We start from the raw sequence: 13,094 nt of genomic DNA on the forward strand, positions 1-13,094 counted from the left end.
ATAATATAATGTTGATAATGTCTACAAGTGACTGAAGTAGGTGAATGGGACTAGAGAGTACAATGAGCCATAATAGCGTTGTAGATGTGCCAAGGCTACCCCTAAGTGATAGAAGAAAGATATATAAGACCATATAAAAGAAGTAAATAGAAAGGGATAACCCCATCCAAAAACTAAAGATGCGAACATCGTTATGCAGAAGGGATTTGATGATAGAGGGAATCCATTAATTTGTACTGGTGGTACATGTAGAGTTTGAGGCAGATCTATTTCCTTAATCATCAATCATTTTGAAAATACCAATGCAAAGCCTGATGATGTCCTCTTGAGATTCCTCATGGAAGAGAGTTCCAGGCTGGGTGAATCTGGGGGTGCCTGGTTACAATCCTCCCAAGCTCTCTTAACATGCGAGTCTGAAGGGAAAAATCTGGTCTTGGATATTCGCTATTTCTTTCATTCTTTTTTTAGGTCGATTGTCCTGGGGTCTATTGAGATACGTTTGGCTGGGTTGAAGCTAATGTTTACAGTGACATTTCAACATTTTTTTCTTTTCCATTTTAGGAGATTTATGATTTTTGATACTCTGCTCACACTCATTTGCAAATGTCCTTGTTTATTTAGGTGAATTTATTTATGCTTGTTGTTTATGCACAAATCTTAACTGTACTGATATTTGTTTTTTACTGTTTTATTTAAATGAATGAGCAATAGAAATTGTATTGATGTGGACAGAGTGTCCTTGTTTATTTAGGTGAGATTTATCTATGCTTGTTTTTTATGGATATATCTTAACTGTGTACAGATATTTGATTTTTACTGTTTTAGCTAGGTGAATGAGCAATAGAAATTTTATTGATATGGACTCCCTGTTATGATTCTTCTAATAAGAAATTCTTGAGAAAGAAAGGATGTTGGAGATGTCAGTCTGTGCATGACATGTTTGATGTGGTTTCCTATGTATGCAAGTTATATAAATTAACATCTTATTGATTCCAGAAGGAATCAGTGTTTAAAGAGTGTTAGACTTGTTATGAATAGGAGTCTAACCTGTGATTTTTATGCCTCAGTCCCAGTATTTGTCAAGTGGAAAACTTGGTAATGGGCATTGGGTTATCCCTATCACATTATGCTATGGTTCATACAATGCCCGTAAAAATGCACTTTTACGTGAAAAACTTGGAAGCATCAGCCTGTCAGGGATAGCGGATTCCCAAGAGGATGCAGGTTCCCAGCCAAGCTGGATAAAACTAAATGTTGGACAGACTGCCTTTTATCGTGTACAATATGATGATGAGCTTGCAAAAAGACTAAGGTCTGCGATAGGAGCAGGATCTTTGGATGCTACAGATAGGTTTGGTAAGTAGTCAACCTATTATGTATGTAATTAAAAATGTATACTTCTTATCAAGTTAATTTTGACAGCATTTATCATTCTGTAATAACTGGCATTTGATTTTTTTTTCAGGCATTTTGGATGACACATATGCATTATGCTCTGCCTGCAAGCAGCCATTATCAGCTTTACTTTCTCTGATGGATGCTTACAGAAATGAGCTGGACTATTCCGTGTTATCGTGCTTAATTAATGTCAGTATTTTTTATCTTAGATTTCTCTTGAGCAGAATTATTCAAAGTAGATCTTGCAGTATGTTTTATAGATACTCTGTTTTGCAGATCGCTTATAAAGTTTCTAGCGTGGTTGGTAATGCTATCCCTCAGTCAGCTGCTGATTTTAAATCGTTCACTATCAATCTTCTTCAGTTTGCAGCTGAGTAAGTTTGATTGATATTCGTCTTGTTTATCTTCAATGCATTGATTGCCAAATTTAAGTCCAAACAATCCGTTTCCTTAATTACAGAACTCGACAGAATATTTGCTGGAAATCTGTAAGTATTCTTGTTGTAGGGGAACATGGTTTTGTATTGGCTCTCTTAAGTGATTAAAAATAAGTACTCTAGAAGAATTTATATATGATTTAGCTCCAGTATTAGGATAACATGGCTCTCGATTCACATCGATATGACTGAGGTCTTAAAATGCTCTTTTAAAACAGAAGCATATTCTATATATTTTGTGCCTCAGCTGCAAAGCTTTCCATGTCAAACTTCAAGATGGTGCTGAGGCTTATTAGACGATACTTCCTAATATTTTGGATATTTGTATTTCTCAGTCAATGTGCTCCCTTGTTAATTATATGGTGCTCTCTATTCAATGTTATCAGAGCCGAACTGGTGACCGAACCCGAAATCCCTTTGAATCAGGAATTGGTAAAAAAGCCAGACCAAAAAACTGGTTAACCAAAAACACAAAATATTCAAACTTTAAAGAAAAACATATATATCCATATGCATCCATATGAATCCAAATCATTTATGCACAAATAAGAAAAAGTTCTCATTTATGTAAGCATGTAGGGATGCACATGACCAAAATAGCATCGAGTGCAATCCGTCTATGAAATGAAAATACATCAACAAACAGGCTCTAGATGGCCTCTAGCATCCCAAAAATTCATGCTACAACAATTGCCTACCTATCATCAAAAACATTACCTATATAGGGATTTTCGTCATCAATATCACCCTCTAAGCATTAAAATAAGATGGAAAAAAACATAACATGTTGAGTCAAGTTTTGTTTGAGTGATGGGTACATTTTTAGTAGGGCTGTGATAGAGAAGTTCGACAACCAATGCCACTAACATCAAGGTATATAGAGGGTTTGGTGCTTTTGATTAAATACTAGTTCCATACCCTTGTACATGACAAAATTTGATGGAAACATTGCAATCCCCCCAATTGTGAAATCCTGACTGTTAAGTCTGCTGGATTTTGAGTGAGATCTAAAATTTTGCTTTCTTCATATGAAATCCAATAAGGATGCAACACTCTCAAACATCCTGGGTCATTTCATGGTAATATTAAAAATTTAAGTAAAATGAATTTTACTTTAAGAACTTAACATTACCATGAATTGCATAGCAATACCAGAACCATGGGCTTGAATATCAGGCTGCTCCACTAAAGAATTCCTGTTTTTTCTTAAAAAAATTTGGTTTCAAACATCTTTGATCAGCTTCTACAGAACCGGCCGGTTTGGTACAAAATCTGCTGGTTTGGTGCAAAAAAGCTTGTCTGTTGCGGAACTGAGCGGTTCCATTACAGGACTGAATGTTTGAGCACCGAACTGGCCATTTCCAGTTCTGAACCTTGAACAGGACTGATTTGGGGACCAAACCAGTCGGACCGGCTGGTTCCGGTCTGGTTCTGATAACACTGCTCTATATGTCTATCGTTACAACTATCTATTGTTATCTTGTCCCCACACTCAACTGCTAAGGAATTGACTGGGAATAAATTTTAAAAATGTTAATGCTTATCAACAAAGTAAGTACTACCTGTATAAACTGTGCAGCTTGTGAATCTCTGCAAAATGGTATAAGAAGAAATTATTGCCTCTAAATATTTTTTCCAAAAATTTGAATTTTTTGTGAAAAATCTAAGAATGCAATATAAAAAAAATGTTTATCTTTTATGCCAACAAATTAGAATTAAGAACTTCCACATCCACAATGTTGTATATATTTGGTCCAAAATAATGGATTTTTCAGGGAAATACTCAGAATTCAACATAAAAATTACCTTCTATTCAAACTACTTGGAATTAAGAATTTCCACCCTCAATATGTTAAAGAACTCAGTTGAGTGGATTAGTTTCCATGAATAACTCTATCTAGGGATAAAAGTAAAATTTTGCATCATAAAAGGCAGCTCGTGATTTAGGGGTCTAGAATTTGTAAAATGAATATCAAAGAAAATTTTCCATTGTCAAATGCTCAGATAGTGTGTCAATTACTTGACCCGATTTCATACTGTTCTATATCTTCATCTATCTGTCTAAGTCTCCTATGGGGCAGTGATGATCAATGTTGATAATATCGGTATCGGCAAAATATCGGCGAGGGTCCAGAAAAAATCTTATCGGCAATATCAGTGAAAATATTGGCAAAATATCGGCAAGCATAAAAAATGCATAATATATTCATTTTTTTCCATTGTCAAATGCTCAGATAGTGTGTCAATTACTTGACCCGATTTCATACTGTTCTATATCTTCATCTATCTGTCTAAGTCTCCTATGGGGCAGTGATGATCAATGTTGATAATATCGGTATCGGCAAAATATCGGCGAGGGTCCAGAAAAAATCTTATCGGCAATATCAGTGAAAATATTGGCAAAATATCGGCAAGCATAAAAAATGCATAATATATTCATTTTTTTCAGATTTTTAAACATATAAAGCAATAAGAACATGAACTAAACACATTGGCACATAAATATGAAGAAAGCACTGATATATATGATGTCAAATAGAAATGATACATCAAACTTCAAAGAAGATACCAAATCCCGCTGATCCATGATAATTGTCCAATCAAGGACTCAAACAAAATAACATCACATATATAAAGTATCTCGTCATCATGAGTTATAAACTTATATGTAGCAAAACAAATAAAACTAACGGCTATCTATCTAAGACCAGTGCCCTCTCCCTAGCAGCTATCTTTCTGTCTTGTTCAACGATTGCTTCAAGAGATTTTTGTATAACCTCCGCACTAGAAAACATAGAAGGCATTACATCTGCATCATGTGTAGGGAGTCTAGCCAGATGGTATTTTAATCGCGTAACCCCTCCTGACATTTTGGTCCCACACAATTTGCATGATATATATGCCCGATTTGCCCCACCAACAGGCTCCCCATACTCCCAAAATGGGTCCAAGGCTTTTGGCATATTTGACATTTGTAGTGAACTAATTCAATCTAGGGCACAAAAAAAAACCAAAAAATTGGCATTAAATCCCCCAACACGAAAAATAATAAGTAATAATCACCTCATTTAAAAAAAATTACTACATTATTTGCGTTTTGCAATGTGAATGAAAAATGGCAATAAGAGGGTGCATAAGAAAGTTGAAAGAAAAAATGAAGCTTGCTGTCCAAATATGGAGAAAACCCTTGCATTGGCTCATGGGCATGAAAATCATAGCAAATGGAAAAAAAAACAAAGAAACAAAATGTTGGTAGGCAAAGAGGCAAGCAAGCATAACCCTAAATCTATGAAAAAATCATTAACATAGGGGTTTTTAAGAGCATACCTGTTAATGGAAGAAATGAAGATTGTCTCACTGTTCTTCAATCTTTGATCCACAAAAAAATCTTGGTGGTGATAATTGCTGTTTTAACCTCAATCCCTCCTTGACACCACAAAACTCTTCCCCTACTCCAACACTCAGAAACAGAAATGAAGAAAAAAGAAAAATTTCCCTTTTTCTAGCCGCGGCCTAGCCTGCCTCGCAATATTTTTTTATCGTCGCGCGATATTTTGCCAAGATATTGGCGATATCTCGGAAATATCGTGATATTTTGGCTCGCCGAAAATATCGCGATATTTTCGATTATCAGCGATCTCGCCAATATTATCATCACTGGTGATGATACTTGTGGGATGAAAAACCTTGAACCCTGTGGATTTGTAGGTTGCTATTCAGATCTGAAAATTATTCCAAGGATATGTGTGTGTGTGTGCGCGCGCGCGCGCGTGTGGGGTTAAGTATTTATTTATGCCATTTACTTGACATGCACTCATATGATGTATATCCTCTCAGTCTGTATGCCTCTATGCACATATGGTCATGCAACATGTTGAAAAACCAAGTACAAGATGTACAACAATATTTTTGATCTATTGATAATTGTTTGTGAGCTTTTTACAATTTATTATTCTTCATGAAATAATTATACTTCAGAAATTCAACGAGTAATAGTGAAGAGAAACAAGAGATGACAATGAACAATACCAAAAGACACCAATTTTTAGGTGATAGACCAGCGCAAAACCCCACAAAGGGTTGTGGAGAGATTCCACAACACTTGCAGTAAGGAAACTACAACAAAACTGAGTTACAACAAAACCTTCAAAATTTCTACGATGTGCAACAAACCATAGACAAACAAACTGGTGCAACAATTTTGATAACCTAAACTACATTTGTAGAACCAATCTCTTCAATTGCATCCTTCAATAGGTCAAACTTGATACTTGCATCCTTCATATTTCCAGTACAATCAATTGCCTTTAAGAAATAGGGGTTGCTTGGAGAGATTCCAATGTTCAACAAAGGATTTTGTTGAATATTTGACTAACCATCTATGATGGTTGAACACACATAAGAAAGTTGAAAGTTGAAACCCATGAATTTCTAAGGCCTTCCATTAACCCTTGTGTCTTTGAGACCCCTTTATGTAATAAGGTTGTTCTCATTTTATTGTAACCAGGTCGCTGAAAAGATGGCCAGTAGCGATGACTTTCCTCACCATCTCTTTGTAGAGAGGAGAATGGGTTGCATTAAATGACATTTTGTTAGCAAAGAAAAATTTAGCCACTACATCCTCTTTGGCCTTACGTTGCATATTGAACATTTCTGTGACATTAGCTTTCTTGCTTGAACTAGTGTTACTAGAACTCCCAATTGAATCAACTTCATCATGGTCATTGGTTGCTTCTTGAGAGGACTTCATTGAGATACAAACTCTTGGTTTTTTAAAAATGCAAAAATTGCCCTCTTTTGCCCCAGCAAAAATTGCACCTCATGTGGTAGCCATGTGAAGTTCAATCATTTCACTCTTTTTCTAATGTGCAACAACATACTTCTACTCCAGCCCTTGGAATAGGCAATAAATGATGGTAAACTCTAGTGTAGTTTCCCTTAAGTACATGATAGCAAAGGCTGCATAACCACTGCTTTGAACCACCACTATTTTTCTTCTTGTTTTGAGTGATCATTGACAAATTGCAGTAAGGATTTCTTCACATTGAATGTATTGGAAACTGAGATATAAGAATAAAGAGATGGAGAAGAGTTGCCCATTTGAAAATTTCGGGAGATTTAAAGAATGATTCAATGAGCAAAATGTTGAGATTTTTTTTATTGGGACTTGAAATTAAATTTAAAGAAAATAGTTATTAATAATAAGTGAAAAACAAGTTAAAAAAAATAAAATTGTAACATTATATTATAAATTTTTAATTTGAAATTTAAATTTAAAAAAAAAAAACTTAAAAATCATAAATATAATTTTAATAGATATTAAATACTTGTGTTGGAGGATGGAACAAGCAACTAGAGACTTGGAATAGAGCTGCTAGATCATAGAATTCTAGTAGTTGGCACAAGGAATAATGGATGGTTGTGGTGTGCAATATGTGCATAGGGTCAAGTAATGGATGTAGTTGCACTATTGCACATGTTAGAATTCCATCCATCCCAGGTTTGGTTTATGCTTTTAGCTAGAAAACATAACTGAGTCTAGTGCCATAATCTAACATCGTATCAGAGCATCTTCGAAGAGTAGTTGGATTTGAATGTGCATAGGTGTCAACTCTGAGAGGCGCTATGGAATTGTTGTAGGAAGCAACAGTGTTTTGAAGAACCATGCTAAGAGCATAGTTTTAAAAACCGGAATTGGTGACCGGACCGGTCCACCTAATAAACCAGGTTTCAAACTGGAACCGATCAAACTGGGACTGGTCAGATCTCAATGAATCGATTTTTAAAAATATACATGAAATAATTAATTTTTAATGAAAAAACTATTTAAGGTTTAAAACCATGATTCCAAACCAATAGAGACAAATTCTGCAAAGTTTCCTCATCTATATACCATGTAAAGGTGAATACCTCAAAATCGCAGGAGTGCAATACATATCATCGACAAAATACATAAGCAATGAGGTTGTAAATGGCCTATAAAGTCTAAAATCAGTGCTACAAGCTATGGGGCCATTGACCTACTACAAGACTACAAGTCTATTGGTACATATCAGTGATCAACATGATCATTCCTCATCATGATCAAATTCATCACCCCCACTAGACACAGGATCATCAACAAGAGCTACATAAACATCATCTGGATTAGAGTCCAAGGATGCCTCGGCCTCATCTGCAGGCTCAGTAGTATCATTGCCACCAATAACAATAGAAGTGGACCTAATGGAAACACCAGTTGGTTGAGCTGCATGACTAGTGACTTCCATTGGTTGTTTGCCTTTGCTTGATGCGACTACTAATTCTGGTTCCGATGGCGCTGCCACTACCAAATCTGCTTCATCCCCTCCCAACGTCATGTCAATATCAATTTTGGCATCAAACTTAGGATCTTCAATCTTCACCCATTTTAATGTTGGATAAATATTGTCTTACACAATGGGATCTAGATCAGGGCTTCTGCTCATCATTTGGTTGCACCTTAGTCGAAGGTTGTATTGCACGAAGACAAGATCATTTAAATGTTTTTGTTCCGAATAGTTTCTCTTATTCGTGTGTATGCGCTAAAAAACAAACCAATTGCGCTCACAACCTGAAGCACTAAAAGTTTGGCTGGGGACTCTAACTGCAAAGTTTTGCAATTGAAGACATTGGTTGCCAAATGACTCCCACCAATGTGCTGTAAAGAAAAAGACATTAATTAGTAACTTAGTTCATTTCATTACTTATTTAGAAGTATTTACAGGCAATTTGAATTGTAAATTTGTAAACAATTGAGCTTTAAAAGAAAAACAAGTTGGAATTGCTTGCTTGGTTGATCCACATCTCTTGCGATCTTTGCCAAGTTTTTGCCAAAGGTACCTGCTGCCATACTGAAAAGAGTATGTTGTCTATGTATTTCCAATTGGTTGGCATGGTTAGGGACCATGCACTCCAAGCAATCATACAATCCATCTTTGACCTCCCCAACCTGCAGATCTCCTAGCCGAGCTTTATAATGATACTTTGGGTTCAAAAAATTCCCAGCTACATGTATAGGACAATGGAGTTGATTGTTCCATCTGTTATCAGTGATCTCCCGTATATGCCCAAATTTAGCTAACTTAACCTTGTACGCTGCTCGTATCTGCTCCTTTGCCTGATGCATAGCCTCATAATTGTACACTGTTGCACAATTTCAAAGTTCCAAGGAAACCAAAGTGCCAATTTTTTCAACAAGATTAGATCATCTATTAACAATTTATGTGTCATTGTAAACCCATTCTGTAAGTTATGTAATGTAAATGATGCTAGTAATACCATGAATGTATGTAACAACTTAGGTAAACCTATTATTTTGACGATAATTTCATCCTAGGAGGGCTATGGCATGTTTGTTGTCTTAATCTTAATTGTTTCACTCACACAAGCACACTCTCTAAAGCACTCTAGTCTCAAGTTACATTACATTGAATGGTTTAATTTATCACTTGTCTTTAGGAGATCTAATCATTCTGGGCATTTAAGTGACTTGCTCCAATTGTGTTTTGAATATCTCTCATGTGTCAAAAAGCCTTGGTTAATTGAGAATCTAATTATAGCAGTGGTATAATTGCAATATTGGCATAGTTGAGGAAAGGTTGTAAGGGATCTCTTGTCATTTTTTGACACTTGGTAACTTGGCACCTCTCTTGTGGCAAAGAGTGCGTTTTATTAAAATAACTTGGGACTAAACTATAACCCAAGTACTTAACACACGCAACTTAGCCTAAGAATCACTCACATCCTTTACATAGGCACCTAAGCAACAATTGTCCATCCAGTTACTTGGCATCTAATTTGTAAATAAGCGAGAGTTTGACTCCATAAGGCAGTGGTCTCAATAGTGAATCCAATCTTATATCTTGCTTAAATTAACCTTGTAGTTGGGCCACTCAACTTTGTCTCATAGATAAGTTGCTCCCCAACTTGTCTTTCACCTCATTTCCATAGGGACTACCCCCCATAGCCTGCTGTTGGGAGACAACTAGAATGGAGTGCGCTGGGATCAGAGTGACAACGTCCGCCTTGAACGGTTGTTGTGTTGCCTGTACAATTTGGGCGACAACATTTTTTGGCGCCATTGCCGGGGATAGATTTTTCCGTTCCCGGGGTTTACGACAATTATCATTAATCCTCATAATCTTCTAATCCATTTTCATCGTCTTAAGCCGTTAAGCACCACTTTTGCGGGTGCTTTGATATCTCACTAATCTTATTATCACCTTGTTCACTTCTCTATTTGCACCTTATTTTGGGTTAGTTTCCTGTTTGGGTGGGGACTCCTCTGATTCATCCATTAATAAAAACTTACTGGAAACTTGGTTAGCCTTGCTCTCTGGGCTTGGTTAAACAAATTACATCCATGTGAGCATTCAATTTTTCTCAAACAGGAAACCCTCCTTGATATCCACCTGCTTTTCCCTAACTAACTTTTCGGTTTTTTGCCTTCTGGATTTTGGAGATGGATTCATGTTCAAGTGGCGACTCCACTTCTTTCATGTTTTACAAGAATTCCTGCTAGAGGCTCGCCTCTTGTAGGTTTCTTGATTGTCTTGAACAGGGATATCTCTCTCTGACATCCATTAGCTTCTCGTTCCCCTTAAGCGAGTCATCATGAAAGAATTGTTCGCCCCTTGTCGATTTACTAACATTCAAAGTGACCTGCATTACCATCCAAAAAAGGAATATGGGATTAAAGAATTGATAGAAATGGAATTATGAATTTATTTCTCCCATGGACAAATTGTGAAGGTCGGCTCCAGTCAAAGGCTCATGAAGCCCAACAGATGTGTCTTTTAACCCTCAACGTTGTGTATAAATAGGAGAGACCTTTTCCTCATTTGGACATCATCTCATCTCATCTTCTTCTCTCTCTTGATTGGGTCGTACAACATTTGGAGGCTTCTCCCTTCTTTGCACGTGTATCAACTCCTCTCTCTCTACTTCGCACGTGTGGCAGGAGTCTGAGTTTTTCTGGGCAGAACAGATTGCAAATTCTAGGGCGTTGACCAGCAGTGATTTGACCATCTTGACCTTGATTTTTGGCCCAAAATTTTGATTTTTATAGGCGGCAGTTATTGGCACAATAATCAAGGTGTTTGGGGTGGTTTGACCAGTGTTGACTTCAGGTTTGACTGCAGAAAATTACAGCAAACTTTTTCTCCTTTGACTGGGTTGGACCGAAGAATTTGAGCTGATTTGAAGGCTGAATTGGACTGCTGATTGGAGGATGTTTTGGGGCAGCTTTGACCACCGTTGACTTTCTGTTTAGGGCTGATTTGACTGCTGATTTGGCACGTCTATTTTGGGCTTATATATGTACTCTCTCTCTCTGCTGAACTATTGAAGAATAATATCAAGATTTGATCAAAGGGTTTCCCCACATTGGGGTTTGTTCCTGGCATCCGCCACATCTTGTGTCCTCTTGTCTTGCCTTGTCTTATGCATATGATTTTATGTTCTATCTACATTTACCATCTATGTTTATAAGTTAATGTGATTGCTACTTGATATAATTGTAATTTGTCATTGGGCTACTAAAGAAACATTGAAGTAAATTGTCTTAAGCATAGAACATACCATTGTTATCTAAAATTAACACGTGTCCCCATATGGAGCCAGATGTTGCACAATTTTTGTCAAAGTTCCAAGGAAGCGGAACTACCAATTTTTTCAACAGGATCAGATCATCTATCAGCAATTTATGCGTCATTGTAAACCCATTGCAAGTTATGTAATGTAAATGATGCTAGTGAGACTAGAATGTATGTAACAACCTAGGTAAGCCTATTATTTTGGCAACAATTTATTTTAGGAAGTTTTTCGTCTCATTGACTCATCTGTGTTTCTAAACGTAGATGGTCGGTAGAGTTTTTCCCCCCAAAGCTAGGGTGGAATTTGTCGTCAAAGTCTTGGGTAAGTCGTAGTGTTCTAGTCGAGTCTTATGTAAAAGTGGTTTGAGAATAATTTAAGATAATTAGCTAAATTATTTTATTACAAATCATTTGGTCTACTAAATCATGTTGTGTCACAGATTGGGTATGTAATTTGAGGGTCTAAGCCAAAAGGGTTTTCCCCCTTTGAGGGTTGAATTGTAAAAAAGTCTTATGTAAAAAGTATTTTAATGCATGGTCCCTCATACTTAGACACCATGGTTAGAATATTAGAGAGTGGAAAAAATTATTAAATCCCCTCAAGTGTCAATTAATTAAATTTTCTGGCAAAAATAGATTAAAAATTAAAATCCTAAGCCAAAAATTTAATTAATTAGAGTCAAATTAAACTATCTTAGGAAAATCAAATTCTCCAAGTGTAAAATTCGTGGGTATCAAAAGAATTAATTTTTAGAAGTCCTCCACGAAGGGAGTATTGGATATTTCAAGAAAAAATAGACCTTTGGATCTTGGTGGTTAAGTCAAAGTCAAATTTTTGATGAAATTAGCTCAAAATAATTAATTTTGAGCTAATAAAAATGGAATTAAATGATAAATTCAAAAATTCCTCAAAAATAAAAATTCAATGGTTAAAATTAAATGATGATCAAGTATTTTTCGACAACCAAGATTATTTGGACGAGGATCAAACAAACTAGCCGTTATTTTTCACTTGGAGGATTTATGTATAAATTAGAGAGTCATTGGAGTCTCTAGCCATTTGATTTCTGGCTAAGAAATTGCTGCTGAAGCATTGATGTAACATTATTGTCTTGAGGTGTTCCATGTTCGTTGTTTTGTGGTATTATGTACTAACTACGAGCTTTCCTATGTTGCGCTGGTAATGATAAGATTTTTTTTTCATTAGATGGAGATAAATTCATATATTGATAGTTTTGGGCTAATCTTAGGTGATTTTATTCGCCATATGATTAACAGATTTTCTTGAGATAAATACATAGTGTTTGTAGATACTTCAGTCCTTGGTCTCCAAGTTTACAAACTGTGGGTAGAGATCAACTTTACTTGGATCCTTTGAATATTTAATCTTCACTAAGGCTATAGTGTGCATTGGGATTCTAAATTATTTTTAGCCATTTATCAGAGAAAAAGTTCCATAAAAATTATTTCTCTAAATTTACTTCAAAACCCCTATATATTTGTAAATTTTGTAAAATAGATTTGTAAAGTAATTTTGCATATTATTTTTTCTAACTGGGGTTTGGGTTTTGAAGTTATTTTGATATTTTGTATATATTGGGGTTTTGGGTATTTGAAGTTTTATTTGTGCGGGTTAACTCCAAGC

General features: G+C 35.9%; 1 protein-coding gene across 1 annotated transcript in view; it reads left to right on the forward strand.

The window, feature by feature from the left end:
- Positions 1-13,094, forward strand: part of LOC149144268 (aminopeptidase M1-like) — a 117,960-nt gene that overhangs the window by 88,271 nt on the left and 16,595 nt on the right. The window contains 3 exon segments of the mRNA XM_089448166.1: positions 1,068-1,356; positions 1,466-1,587; positions 1,675-1,772. Of these exon segments, the coding sequence (XP_089304292.1) occupies positions 1,068-1,356; positions 1,466-1,587; positions 1,675-1,772 (509 nt within the window).

Source organism: Pinus tabuliformis, chromosome X (assembly GCF_031772625.1).
Source record: "Pinus tabuliformis cultivar Carrire ecotype Pingquan chromosome X, CPIR1, whole genome shotgun sequence".
NCBI classification, from domain to species: Eukaryota; Viridiplantae; Streptophyta; class Pinopsida; order Pinales; family Pinaceae; genus Pinus; species Pinus tabuliformis.